The sequence below is a fragment of the Gobio gobio genome (genome assembly GCF_949357685.1).
Source record: "Gobio gobio genome assembly, chromosome: 7".
Classification (NCBI taxonomy): domain Eukaryota; kingdom Metazoa; phylum Chordata; class Actinopteri; order Cypriniformes; family Gobionidae; genus Gobio; species Gobio gobio.
In genome coordinates this window covers 1327701-1342019 of record NC_137103.1, presented here as the reverse complement: position 1 = coordinate 1342019, position 14319 = coordinate 1327701, and the positions used below count along the sequence as shown (strand labels likewise).

The window sequence follows — 14319 nt, the reverse complement described above, 5'->3', positions numbered from 1 at the left end:
CTCCACCTGTGTCAATTATCTGAACGTGCTCCTCCCGAACTTTGTTCATAAAACATCATATAGTGTCCTATGTGGACATGTTCTGCATTTATTTTCCTCAGGTTCTAGTTTTTCTTCTTGAAAATCGTATTTGTTATCTCGTATGGAACAAGCGTGTGTTTGAGCTGTGATTCATGTGCTCTGGAAGACTGCTGGTGTTCGTTTCTCGTGTTTTAGCTCATTTAAAGCGTATTAACTTGTGCACAGCCTAAATGCAATGCTTTTTAACCTGATTTACACAACAGTGCAACAAAATCAAGAGTAAACATGAGAAAGTGACAACATTCAGTGAAATGGAAAACAGAGGATGAGTTTATTCAGAGAGTCGTGATACACACATCCGGACAGGAAGAGCATGGAGTGAAAGCTGCGGATCGATTGAACATCATCAGGTGACTAACACTTCTTCAAGAGTTCGGGATTTACTCACTAGAGCACGCTGAAAAAAAAAGTCAGGTCTCCAATTGAACATTTTCTAGTGAGCGATCACATCTACATTTTTCAGTTGGCCAAATTGTATTTCTGTGAATTAATTCAACTAAAATTCAAGAAATTCAATTTGGCCAACTGAAAAATGTAGATGTGATTGCTCCCTAGAAAATTTTCAATTGGAGACCTGACTTTTTTTTTAACAGTGTAGGGATGAACATCCGGTTTATCGAAGTCTTCAGGATTACAGCTCGATTAGCCCAGCACTAAAACACTCGTTTCTGCCACTGTCACTCATGACAGAATGACCCAGTCTAAAACACTGCAGCCCTCGCTTCACATGTGTGAGAGACGTAAAACACTGATTATATAAAACATATCTTTAGGCACTGGTTCCACAAGAGATTGAAGAGATTAAACTTCAGAAGAACACATGAAGCTTTATTTAAAAGAAATCTGCAGCCATGGCTCTCCTCGTGACGGCGGGCGATGACGAGGGAGACTTCAACACGCCAGACTTCGGCGTCCTCTTGGGGTCAAAGGGCACGCGGGACTGACTGGCCGGACTGACCTGCGAGCTCCGGTCCATCTTTCTGAACTCTGACAGGAACACACACACACACACACACACACACACACACACACACACACACACACACACACACACACACACACACACACACACACACAGGTGACTTCAGACTTCAGCATGTCAGTATTTCTGTGGTTTATTCTATTTACACAGTAAAACACACACATACCCATGGTTTTATTATTCTTCAGGCCAAATCGAACTTTCTTCTGCAAAACCTGGAGGAGAAAACATACCAAAAATAAAGATTAGAGAGATTAAGACGAGTCAAATGCAGTGTGTGTGTGTGTGTGTGTGTGTGTGTCATCCTGAACCATACTATGACTGATTTCAACAGCTTCAGTTAAAATAAAACACCTTTTGACAACTTAAGTTTTAAAAATGTTTTAACTGAGGTTTATAATTTTATACGGAAAGGGATGAGTCAAAATGACGTGATATACACGGATCAGGCATAACATTATGACCGAATAACACTGATGATCTGTTAGTGGGTGGGAAATATTAGGCGGCAAGTGAACATTTTGCTCTCAGAGTTGATGTGTGATGCTGCGTTCACACCAAACGCGAATTGAGCGTCAAAATCGCGTCTACCGCGTCTAGTTTCACGCGCAAACATTTTGAATGCATTCGCGCGTCCGCAGAGAATTGGACGCGCGTAGAAATCGAGCGTTTGAAGCGAAATTGACGCGCGTTCAAGGCACTCCAGGAGAAATATGTCATAAAACACCTCTGCCTCTTTACGTTTTCATTAAACATATATATTAAGCATGAATAGCCACACAAATGTGGTCCAGGCAACTCCTACATTATCTTCACTGCATGTATGTTTAAATATCCTTAAAATATAAAGTTATGAAACTTCTCTTTGCCCTCAGTCAAAACGATTTGGCAGACAACAAATTATAGATTCATGAAAGCAAAGCTCGGCCGTTGGATCTACACAAAACGAACCACTACAGGACATCAGAGCCAGCGGCAGACGCCAGAAGGACTGGCTGAGGAAAGGCTGCCTTCGCCGGGGTTATGAGCAGTGATTGCCCGGTGATCGCCTGGATCTCACAACTCCAAAAACACAAGATTGGTTTATTTATAAAGAGAGCGCCTATTTAAAAAAATACAGATTTGAGCTTTACACAATTACATTCCCATCTGAAAAAGTCTTAAAACTACATTTTGTGACACAATAGTACTATTTTTAATTAATGCAGGGTTTCTCATACACGTCACTTTACCACGTGACAGCAGCAAGTAGGCTCCTGATTGGTTAACGCGGCGCGAATTGACGGCAAAGTTCAAAATTTTCAACTCGGGCGTCAGACGCGAATTCGCTTCAAACGCGTGAATGCACAAAAGCACCATTCGCGTGTAACGCGCAAGACGCTCAATTCGCGCGAATGAGGCGGATTTGCGTCCTTCGCGCCGCGCGAAACGCGCCGCGAGACCTCCAGACGCGCGTCAACGTGCCTTTCCATTGACTTAACATTGAAATCACTCGCGCCAGACGCTCTATTCGCGTTTGGTGTGAACGCAGCATTAGAAGCAGGAAAAATGGGCAAGCGTAAGGATTTGAGCAAGTTTGACAAGGGCCAGATTGTGACGGCTAGAGCACTTCATTGAATTTCTTCACATGTTATTCGAGAGCAGTTTGACCAATCAACTAAAACAATTTCGGCATGGTCTGAAGATGATCCAATTAAATTTTCTTGAGTTTTTTTGGAAAAATTCAAAATGGCGGCACTGATTTGTTTCTAGCCCTTGCGGTTCAAAAGTTATTAGCACAAACGCAAATCTAATTTCGGCCAGGCAGTGTCGCTAGAGGGACTGAGTTAGACTCCAGATCTGCTCTGGTGGACAATTTAAGTTTTAAAAATGATTTAACTGAGGTTTATAATTTTATAAGTAAAGGGATGAGTCAAAATGACGTGATCTACACGGATCGGTGTATACGGTGAATAACACTGATGATCTGTTAGTGGGTGGGAAATATGAGGCAGCAAGTGAACATTTCGTCCTCAGGTAACCAGCTGGACCTCATTTACACACGCAGCTGCTCTACTGACAGCATTTTGGTCAAACCTCTACACATCTCAGATCATTTTTTCATCACATTTAATCTTCAACTTACTACTCACGCACCACCAGTTCCTCCACCAGTTACTTTCAGGCGAAACCTGAGCTCACTCTCTCCTTCTCATCTCTCCTCTGCTCTGTCATCCTCCCTTCCCTCATCCACACAATTCTCTTCTATGGATGTTAACACTGCAACTGACACTTTATGCTCCACTTTAACTTCATGTCTAGACAATATCTGCCCTCTTTCTTTTGGGCCAGCACGAGCTACTCCCTCTAACCCCTGGTTATCTGATGTTATTCGTGAACACCGGACGATACTCAGGGCAGCAGACAGGGTATCTGCAGGTTTCACCAAGTCAAATTTAAGACTTTTTAAGACCTTTTTAAGACCATTATGAATTAAATTTAAGACCTATATCACGCAATAAATAAAAAAAACGTACAAAAGGAAATGCAGAATCACAAAATTACTTGCAAAGCAAATTAATTTATTCAAATTGAACAAAGTATTAGTAAACTTGCACTTCCTCATAGCTCAATCCCACCAGGATTAATATACAAACACACTACCGCTCAAAAGTTTGAGAACGATACGATTTTTTTGTTTTTACATTCTGCTCACCAATGCTGCATTTATGTTATTAAAAATACATAAAATCTGTAATATTGTGACAGTTCTGTTGTGACTGTTCTCTATGTGAATATATAGTAAAGTGTGATTTATTCCTGTGATCAAAGCTGAATTTATCATCATTACCTACTCTAGTCTTCAGTGTCACATGTCCCTTCACTAATCATTCTCATATGAGGATTTGATGATCAACAAACATTTATGATTATTATCAGTGTTGAACACAGTTGTGTAAAATATTTTTTTTAGAATTCTTTGATGGATAGAAAGTTCTAAAGAACAGCATTCATCTGAAATAGAAAGTAAAAAATATTTCTGAAGGATTATTTGACTAAAGTCTGGAGTAATGATGCTGAAAATTCAGCTTTGAATCACAGAAATAAATTGCATTTTAAAATATATATTGAAATATAAAATAGTTATTTTAAATTGTAAAAAAAAAAAAAAAAAAAAAAAAAAAAATCACAATAATACTGTTTAAATGCAGCCTTGGTGAGCAGATTCTTTAAAAACATTTTAAAATCTTACCGTTCTCAAACTTTTGTGTGTGTGTGTATATATACATTTTTTGTGAGATCAAAATTACTGATTTTGTGGTGGCCATTTTCAGAAATGTGCATGTTTTTTTTGTGTGTTTTTTTCATAATTAGGATGCCACATTTACCATATCATTATGTTAGTTAGATGCACAATAGTCACACATGGCAATAAATCAAACAAAATGCATGAATCTTGTTTGACAATAGGACAAATAAATACAACTTAAATATACAGATACAAACTGCTTTAGTGCTTTAGTTTAGGTAGGATACTGTTTGTTTTTCCCCGTTGTTGTTGTTATTTGATTAATATTAACGACACAGGCAGGAGTGGGTATAGGCTAGGCTATATTGGGTTGCTTTCACTTTAAGACCTACAGTTTACGAGCCCATAGATATCTATGAATGAGCCTAGATTCGGTACACTCGCGCGAGCGCTGACAGGCGGCAAACGCGTGAACAGAACCCGCAGCCAGTCTGACATCGGTCCTTATGGCAGTAGCGAATGAATTCGGGGTTTACATCGCTTTTTAAAACTCTTTTTTTTAGTGCTATCGGGCATATCATACTTTTATTTGGTCATTATGCGAGATGGCAGGTAAGAAAGATTCGCCATCGCTTTCACAATCGCGGAACTGGAAGAACTGGAGAACTGAAGCTGAAGAATAAAATCTGTTTGATGTGTCTGTGGTACAATGCGAGAGAGCCTCGCGCCAATAACACGAAAGGTGATAGGCTGCAATATAAGATGCATGTTGGTCTCTCACTAGTGAAACAACACACACACTCTCTCTCTCTCCCTCTCTCTCTCTCTCTCTCTAAAACGTTGCGGGAGCATTTCAATGAGCAAGAGGTAGCGTTACATGGACGTAGGAAAATTAAGACCCGTTTAAAATTATTTAAGACCTAGAACTCAACACTTTAGCGAATTTAAGACTTTTTAAGGCCTTAAAACTTTGATTTTGAATTTAAAGACATTTAAGACTTTTTAAGATCCCGCGGGTACCCTGAGCAGAGGAAATGGCATAAAGCGAACCACACATCTGATCTAGCTAAGTATCAGTCCCTGCTCTCATCCTTCTCAGATGAAGTACATGCAGCTAAATCTTCTTATTTCCAAAACAAAATCAGCAGCACCTCAAACTCACGCACACTTTTCAGAACATTTAACTCTCTGCTCTGTCCGCCTCCACCACCTCCCTATCTCCAGACGACTTTGCACAATTCTTCACAAACAAAACAACAACTATCAGCAATCAGTTCTCACCCCGCGCACTGTGGATTTTAGATCAACCACATCCACAACTGAACATACTCTCTCCTCATTTTCTACACTCACTGACGCCAAAGTATCTAAACTTCTCCTCTCCAGCCATCCTACCACCTGTCCTCTCGATCCCATTCCCTCACATCTCCTTCAAGCCATCTCTCCTACTCTCCTTCCTGCACTCACACACATCATCAACACATCTCTCCTACACTCCTACCAGCGCTCACACACATCATCAACACATCTCTCCTACACTCCTACCAGCACTCACACACATCATCAACACATCTCTCCTACACTCCTACCAGCACTCACACACATCATCAACACATCTCTCCTACACTCCTACCAGCACTCACACACATCATCAACACATCTCTCCTACACTCCTACCAGCGCTCACACACATCATCAACACATCTCTCCTACACTCCTACCAGCACTCACACACATCATCAACACATCTCTCCTACACTCCTACCAGCACTCACACACATCATCAACACATCTCTCCTACACTCCTACCAGCACTCACACACATCATCAACACATCTATCCTACACTCCTACCAGCACTCACACACATCATCAACACATCTCTTCAACACTCCTACCAGCACTCACACACATCATCAACACATCTCTCCTACACTCCTACCAGCACTCACACACATCATCAACACATCTCTCCTACACTCCTACCAGCACTCACACACATCATCAACACATCTCTCCTACACTCCTACCAGCACTCACACACATCATCAACACATCTCTCCTACACTCCTACCAGCACTCACACACATCATCAACACATCTCTCCTACACTCCTACCGGCACTCACACACATCATCAACACATCTCTCCTACACTCCTACCGGCACTCACACACATCATCAACACATCTCTCCAACACTCCTACCAGCACTCACACACATCATCAACACATCTCTCCTACACTCCTACCAGCACTCACACACATCATCAACACATCTCTCCTACACTCCTACCAGCACTCACACACATCATCAACACATCTCTCCTACACTCCTACCAGCGCTCACACACATCATCAACACATCTCTCCTACACTCCTACCAGCACTCACACACATCATCAACACATCTCTCCTACACTCCTACCAGCACTCACACACATCATCAACACATCTCTCCTACACTCCTACCAGCACTCACACACATCATCAACACATCTATCCTACACTCCTACCAGCACTCACACACATCATCAACACATCTCTTCAACACTCCTACCAGCACTCACACACATCATCAACACATCTCTCCTACACTCCTACCAGCACTCACACACATCATCAACACATCTCTCCTACACTCCTACCAGCACTCACACACATCATCAACACATCTCTCCTACACTCCTACCAGCACTCACACACATCATCAACACATCTCTCCTACACTCCTACCAGCACTCACACACATCATCAACACATCTCTCCTACACTCCTACCGGCACTCACACACATCATCAACACATCTCTCCTACACTCCTACCGGCACTCACACACATCATCAACACATCTCTCCAACACTCCTACCAGCACTCACACACATCATCAACACATCTCTCCTACACTCCTACCAGCACACACACACACATCATCAACACATCTCTCCTGCACTCCTACCAGCACTCACACACATCATCAACACATCTCTCCTGCACTCCTACCAGCACCCACACACATCATCAACACATCTCTCCTACACTCCTACCAGCACTCACACACATCATCAACACATCTCTCCTACACTCCTACCAGCACACACACACACCATCAACACATCTCTCCTACACTCCTACCAGCGCTCACACACATCATCAACACATCTCTCCTACACTCCTACCAGCACTCACACACATCATCAACACATCTCTCCTACACTCCTACCAGCACTCACACACATCATCAACACATCTCTCCTACACTCCTACCAGCACTCACACACATCATCAACACATCTCTCCTACACTCCTACCAGCACACACACACACATCATCAACACATCTCTCCTGCACTCCTACCAGCACTCACACACATCATCAACACATCTCTCCTACACTCCTACCAGCACTCACACACACATCATCAACACATCTCTCCTACACTCCTACCAGCACTCATACACATCATCAACACATCTCTCCTACACTCCTACCAGCACCCACACACACATCATCAACACATCTCTCCTACACTCCTACCAGCGCTCACACACATCATCAACACATCTCTCTGCACTGGCACTTTCCCTACCACTTTCAAGCAGGCTCGGGGAACTCCACTGCTTAAGAAACCCACTTTAAACGCATCACTCATAGATAACTACAGACCTGTCTCTCTCCTGCCATTCATAGCGAAAACTCTTGAACGAGTTGTTTTCACCCAGGTTTCATCCTTCCTGTCACAGAATAATCAGCTGGACATTAACCAATCCGGTTTCAAAAGGGGCCACTCCACAGAGACTGCACTACTGTCGGTCACCGAAGCCCTGCGGATAGCTAAAGCTGAGTCCAAATCATCAGTCCTTGTCCTCCTTGATCTATCTGCTGCCTTCGACACGGTCAGTCATCAGATTCTTCTGTCCACCCTCTCATCACTGGGCATCACAGGGACTCCGCTCCATTGGTTTGAGTCTTATCTCACAGGTAGGTCCTTGGAGAGTGCCTGGAGAGGAGAGGAATCCCAAGCGCATCAACTGACCACGGGGGTTCCTCAGGGCTCAGTGCTTGGACCTCTCCTTTTCTCCATTTACACTACTTCATTAGGTCCCATCATACAGGCACATGGCTTCTCATATCACTGCTATGCTGATGACACTCAGCTCTACCTTTCATTCCAACCAGACGACCCCACAGTAGCTGTACGAATCTCCAGCTGTCTGGCTGACATCTCTGCATGGATGAGTAAAAACCACCTAAAGCTCAACCTGGCAAAGACTGAGTTCCTCATCTTCCCCACCAGTCCCACTATGCAACATGACTTCACCATCCAGTTAGGTACATCCCTGATTTCACCTTCAAAGTCAGTCAGATATCTTGGAGTTACATTTGATGACCAGTTGTCCTTCAGAGAACACATTGCTAAGACCGCTCGCTCATGCAGGTTTGCGCTCTACAACATCAGGAAGATCAGACCGTTCCTAACAGAACACGCAACACAGCTTCTTGTCCAGGCCCTGGTTATTTCTAGACTTGACTACTGCAATGCGCTTCTGGCTGGACTCCCCTCTTGTGCGATCCAAACATTTCTAATGATCCAGAATGCAGCGGCACGTCTGGTCTTCAACGAGCCCAAAAGGACCCACGTCACACCACTCTTCATCTCTCTGCACTGGCTACCACTCGCTGCTCGCATCAAGTTTAAGGCGCTGACGCTTGCCTACAGATCCACCACGCGCTCAGCTCCTGCATACTTTGACTCCATTCTACAAATCCACACCCCCACCAGAAGCCTTCGTTCATTTAAGGAGAGACGGCTTGTAGTACCATCACAGAGAGGCAAAAAATCCCTTTCCAGAACATTTTCATTCAACACTCCCAGCTGGTGGAACGATCTTCCCACCGCCATCCGAAAAGCTGATTCGTTGACAACAATCAAAAGTCAACTAAAAACTCATCTCTTCCATGAGCACTTAACCTCTTAAACAAAAAACAAAACAAAAAAAAACGTTCCTTTCCTCTTTCCCTCCCTACAGCCTGTGCTACACTGAGAAATGTACACGGACTAAGTATTTCAGGCACTTGTTGCGCTCACTCGACTCTTCACGACCAATCGCTTATTGTACCCCCAAGTTGTAAGTCGCTTTGGATAAAAGCGTCTGCTAAATGCATAAATGTAAATGTGTGGACTCTGTGCTAAATCTCACAACTCTCCCGCTAGCGGTTCTTCATAGGAGGAGACTGTACCTTTTTATTGAGCATGTAGCCTGCAGCTTTACAGAAGAGGGGCGTGGGCGCCTTCTTCTGCCGGAGCACAAACTGCTTCTGTTTGACAGGAAGTGCTGACGCCTCCTAACGAGAGGGAAGGGAAGCGTTCAGTGATTCAGTGTTAAAAGGGCAAACGTGTCAAGAGAGCCTGAAAGACTTACACCGATGATCTTCGGCCTCTTGACGCTGATCTCGCCTGCGTGTCCATTCACCTTCACTTCTTCCTCCTTCACCTTCCTCTTCCTCTCTGGCTTGATCTGCTCGACAGGGACAGATTTCTGCTTCCTCTTCTTCTTCGCTCTCATGAGCGTCACCGTCTGAGGAGCGTGTCCGTTGGTGCTTGGCTCCGGAGCGTCGCTGGCGATGTCCTTCTGTTGTTTCTTCTTCTTCTTGACCAGTGTTTTAGAGTCGTCCTGTGAATCCTGCTGATCTTCTGATGGCGCGACGGCCGTGTCCTTCGGTTGTTTCTTCTTCTTGACCAGTGTTTTAGAGTCGTCCTGTGAATCCTGCTGATCTTCTGATGGCTCGACGGCCGTGTCCTTCTGTTGTTTCTTCTTCTTCTTGACCAGTGTTTTAGAGTCGTCCTGTGAATCCTGCTGATCTTCTGATGGCTCGACGGCCGTGTCCTTCTGTTGTTTCTTCTTCTTCTTGACCTGTGTTTTAGAGTCGTCCTGTGAATCCCGCTGATCTTCTGACGGCTCGCCCAGTGCGGCTGAGATCGAGCATGTTACCTCCATTGCTCCGTCGTCTTTCTCTTCTGAGGGGTCTTCAGTGGTCTTCCTCACAGCGGGCTTCTTCCTCCGCCTCCTCTTCAGCAGTTTGACTCCATCCGGCTGCTCTTCTCCATCAGACTCTGCTTTCTCTGCGTCCGGCGAAGGGTCCGAGGGCCCGACCGGTGTCTGTGCATCGCTCTGCTGATCCGTCTCTCCCTCAACACTCTTCAAACTGCCGTTCTTTCTCTTTTTCTTCTTACCTTTCTTGTTTTTTTGTTTGGTGTCCTTGGATTTGTCAGGGTCAGCTGACGTCTCCGACTGACCTGTGATATTAATTAACATGTAATTAAACTATATTATTCTCATTTAGATATTTTCGTGCAGCCCTAACATCAACATCGGCTCATTTTTAAAAAGTGAATGAAACTGATGACCGCTAAACAAACACACCTTTGGCTTTCTTGCGTGCCTCCATTTTTTTTATTTGTTTCTTGGTCTTTCCCCGTCTGCTGTAGTCATACTCGTCTTCATCAGTGGACACGTCCTCCACTTTATCCGGAGGGAACAGACCTGCCCAAACAGCACAGGAAACAGTCAACACGGCACAGAAACACTCGCCCTTTCACTCAAAGCCTCTGAGATTAAAGGAGTTTACCTTCACACAAGTCTCGGAAACTTCATCCCCCGGGGAAAGAGATTAAAGACAGATTTTAGAACAAAACTGACCACTTAAGTTCATTTATGTCTGGATGCTTCAATGTGGAACAAAACGACATAAAAATCACTTACATTTTGACAAACTTGTAAATCTTGGCGCGGTTAAAGCTTGGTATGTTTGAGTGACTGGCCACCTCAAAAAGCCTGTCAGCTATTGCACCATAGTCGAACTGTGAAGACAAAACACACACACACACACACACACACACGATCAGTGTTGGGGGAAACGCATTACAAGTGACTTGAGTTAAGTAATATTACTTTTTCCAAGTAACTAGTAAAGTAACGCAATACTTTTCAAATTTACAACAAAATATCTGAGTTACTTTCTCACATTAATTTGACTGACAGCTCTCCTGTCCTCATGTTGAGAGTTAGTGCAGAGGTGTGTGTGTGTGTGTGTGTGTGTGTGTGAGAAAACATGAGGGTTATTGTAGTTCTAGACTAAATGTGAGCATTTATTTATCTCACTTGCACAATAAACATTCGGTCCTCCTCAAGATGATTAAAATCAGTCAAATGCAAAATCAGAGTACTATGCAAACCTCCAATAATTAAATGTTAAATAAAACAACTATTCTTATGCATAATCTACCTTTATATTTACTTTACCAATGTCTTGCTGCTGACCTTTGATGATGAAAATTACTAGATTTTTGCATTTTTACCTCAGCCTGGGGCTTATTTCAATTTTGGTATGAAGAGGTCTTTACAAAAATATAACTTTTTTGTTATAAAAAACAAAACAAAAACAAGCCCAGCCCAGGTGAGAAGTAACGCAAAAGTAACGCATTACTTTTCTTAAAATGTAACCAAATTAGTTACTTTTTAAGGGAGTAACGGAATATTGTAATGCATTACTTTTCAAAGTAACTTTCCCCAACACTGGTCCCGATCATAGGCTGCCCTAAACCCTTATCAGACCCCTCATTCATCTGCTCTATCAATGTAAAACACAACCACATCACATTAATGTGCCCCGGTCACTACAGCATAGGGATGCATGGTATACCGGTACTGGGAAAATACTGGTATATATTTTATTTCAAACGGTACGATATCATGATTTTGCTCATTTCGGTATATGCTGCTGTTCCGAAGTTCACCGCTAGGTGGCAGCGCTACCCAAACTGACGCGAAACCGGCAAATGTGGCAACAGAACAAGATGAATACAGCAGTTGAATCTCACTCAACACGCACAAAACTCATTAATAAAGAGAGGAGTAGACGTGAAATTTGGAATTACTTGCTTATAAAACTGCTGAAGAACCATCAAACCTTGCCAAGCATCGCTCACTTAATTCCTGACTTGTAAGACATAAAGAAATCGACAGGTGAGTGCATCATTCTAACGATCTAATTTAGACATTTTTCTTTTAACACTGATTAACGCACATGCATAAGATTGTATAGTTTAAATTAATATCCAGCGTTCGTTTCAACCAGTGACGTTTAGACCTCATAATATTTGCACGCATACTATTGCACTATTACATCCGTGAAAGACATAACCAACTGTGTTTATGTGACGACTCACTAAAGATTGACATTTTTGACATAATTTTGTGTGTATTTGACTGAGGAAAAACAACTTAATTTGGAATGCGCAAGCTCTTTAGGCTTGTGTGTGTGTGTGTGTGTGTGTTTGTTGTTGGTATGAGCGCAAAGAAAACTCTCTCTCAAAGAGCTCTCATCCCATATGTATTACGAAATGCTATAAAATCGCTTGCATGTTCAAAATGGCGAGGTTTAAAAAGACGTGGGCAGTGATTTCCGTCAGCTGTCCCGCAACGGAAGCGAAAGTGTTGAATCTGAGCACGCAGATGCTTTTGTGTAGGTATGATGTCTTTTGAAGCCAGAAGCAATTTGCTGATTTTGAGAGAATAGAGACGCGCAGTAATGCTGAAATTACTTCCAAGAAAGTTTCCAAATGACTGATTGATGTGATAATCTTTGTTGATTAATTTAATAATAAACATTTGCGTTAATTTCTCGCTTCATAAACCCAAAACTTGCGAGAGTGAGTAAAATGATGCGCAATACCCACATCATAATTCAGACCCTGTATGGTATCGATTTAATATCGGTACTTCGGTATTAGATTGTGGTACCGTACCGAAGACAACATTGGGGTATCGAGCCATCCCTACTACAGCACAGGAACTCTTCCAACATGAGTGTCTTCATTCCTTATACAATTCCACAAACTCAAAACACTAGGAAACACACCTGAAGAACTGGTCCACATGCATATTCATTCCTGCTCTCCACGTCATCTGGAAGTGAACACACATCTTCATCTTCATCTTCATCGCAGTCCTCCTCAGAATCTGACAGAAAACAAAAAACAAAACATGTCAATCTAATAATACTACAATTCATTAATATTTCCCGCCACATGCCATCAGAATGACCATGTGACAGCTTCAACAGTATAATGTGCCCTGCTGTGAGTTATGCTGTAATTAGCTTTAGCTGCTGTCAGACTCAGAACTGATGGTGTTTAGCGACCCACCCACCTTTACCCGGAGCACCTTGAGCTTTCTTCTTCTTCTTCTTCTTCTTCAGCTCTCCGCTGTCCTGTGGGCCTTCAGATCCATCACGGGCGTCCAGCTCTTCTCCATCGGCCTGACCCAGCTCCCTGAGCAGATCGTCGATGGCGAAAGGAACCTGGTCCACGATGGTGTTGAAGACGTTGCAGCCGATGGCCTTCAGCAGGATCCGACTGGAGAGCAGGAAGAATAATGATCATCATCATCATCATCATCATCATCATCATCACACTAAAGCGTGTACAGGTGGGCGGAGCGAGTGCTGGAGGCCGTACTCTTTGGTCTTGGCCATGGTCTTGCAGAAGGGCTCAATAAAGCTCAGGTTCTGGTCTGCGGTCAGCTGGAGGAGGAAGCACAGATCAGAATGAGACCGCAGCAGATAAACAGCATGAACTCCTCCTGAAGTCAGTCATGTGATGATCAGTACCTGGGCGGAGCCGACCCGGGCCAGTTCAGTGGTGTAGAGGTCCAGCACATGGTGGAGGAGTCCTGCCGGAGCGGAGCTGGAGCTGTGCAGGAGCTGAGCCGAGAACCGCTGGAGGAACACACTCACCACACTGAACACACACACACACACACACACACACACACTCGTCAAGTTCATTATGGCAGGGCTCTACATAGCGACCATTTTGGGCGCATTTGCGCCTGAAAATTACTGCGTGCGACTGCGAAAAAATATTTAGGTACACCAGTGCGAGTGACACGATCGCTTCTCGTGAATAAATGTATAATACAATCGGAATAAAAACTACAAACACTGACTGACTGAGCAACTGTTACGTT

General features: G+C 43.5%; 1 protein-coding gene across 1 annotated transcript in view; it reads right to left on the bottom strand.

Moving 5' to 3' along the window:
* Positions 1–326: 326 nt before the first annotated feature.
* Positions 327–14319, bottom strand: part of rrp1 (ribosomal RNA processing 1) — a 17145-nt gene continuing 3152 nt past the window's right edge. Inside the window, exons 4-14 of the mRNA XM_079821511.1 lie at positions 13961–14090; positions 13809–13873; positions 13501–13706; positions 13211–13311; positions 11053–11150; positions 10919–10938; positions 10714–10833; positions 9712–10586; positions 9530–9634; positions 1230–1278; positions 327–1068 (exon numbers count right to left, since the gene is read on the bottom strand). Of these exons, the coding sequence (XP_079677637.1) occupies positions 914–1068; positions 1230–1278; positions 9530–9634; positions 9712–10586; positions 10714–10833; positions 10919–10938; positions 11053–11150; positions 13211–13311; positions 13501–13706; positions 13809–13873; positions 13961–14090 (1924 nt within the window). The 3' untranslated portion in view covers positions 327–913. The remainder of the gene's footprint in view (positions 1069–1229; positions 1279–9529; positions 9635–9711; positions 10587–10713; positions 10834–10918; positions 10939–11052; positions 11151–13210; positions 13312–13500; positions 13707–13808; positions 13874–13960; positions 14091–14319) is intronic.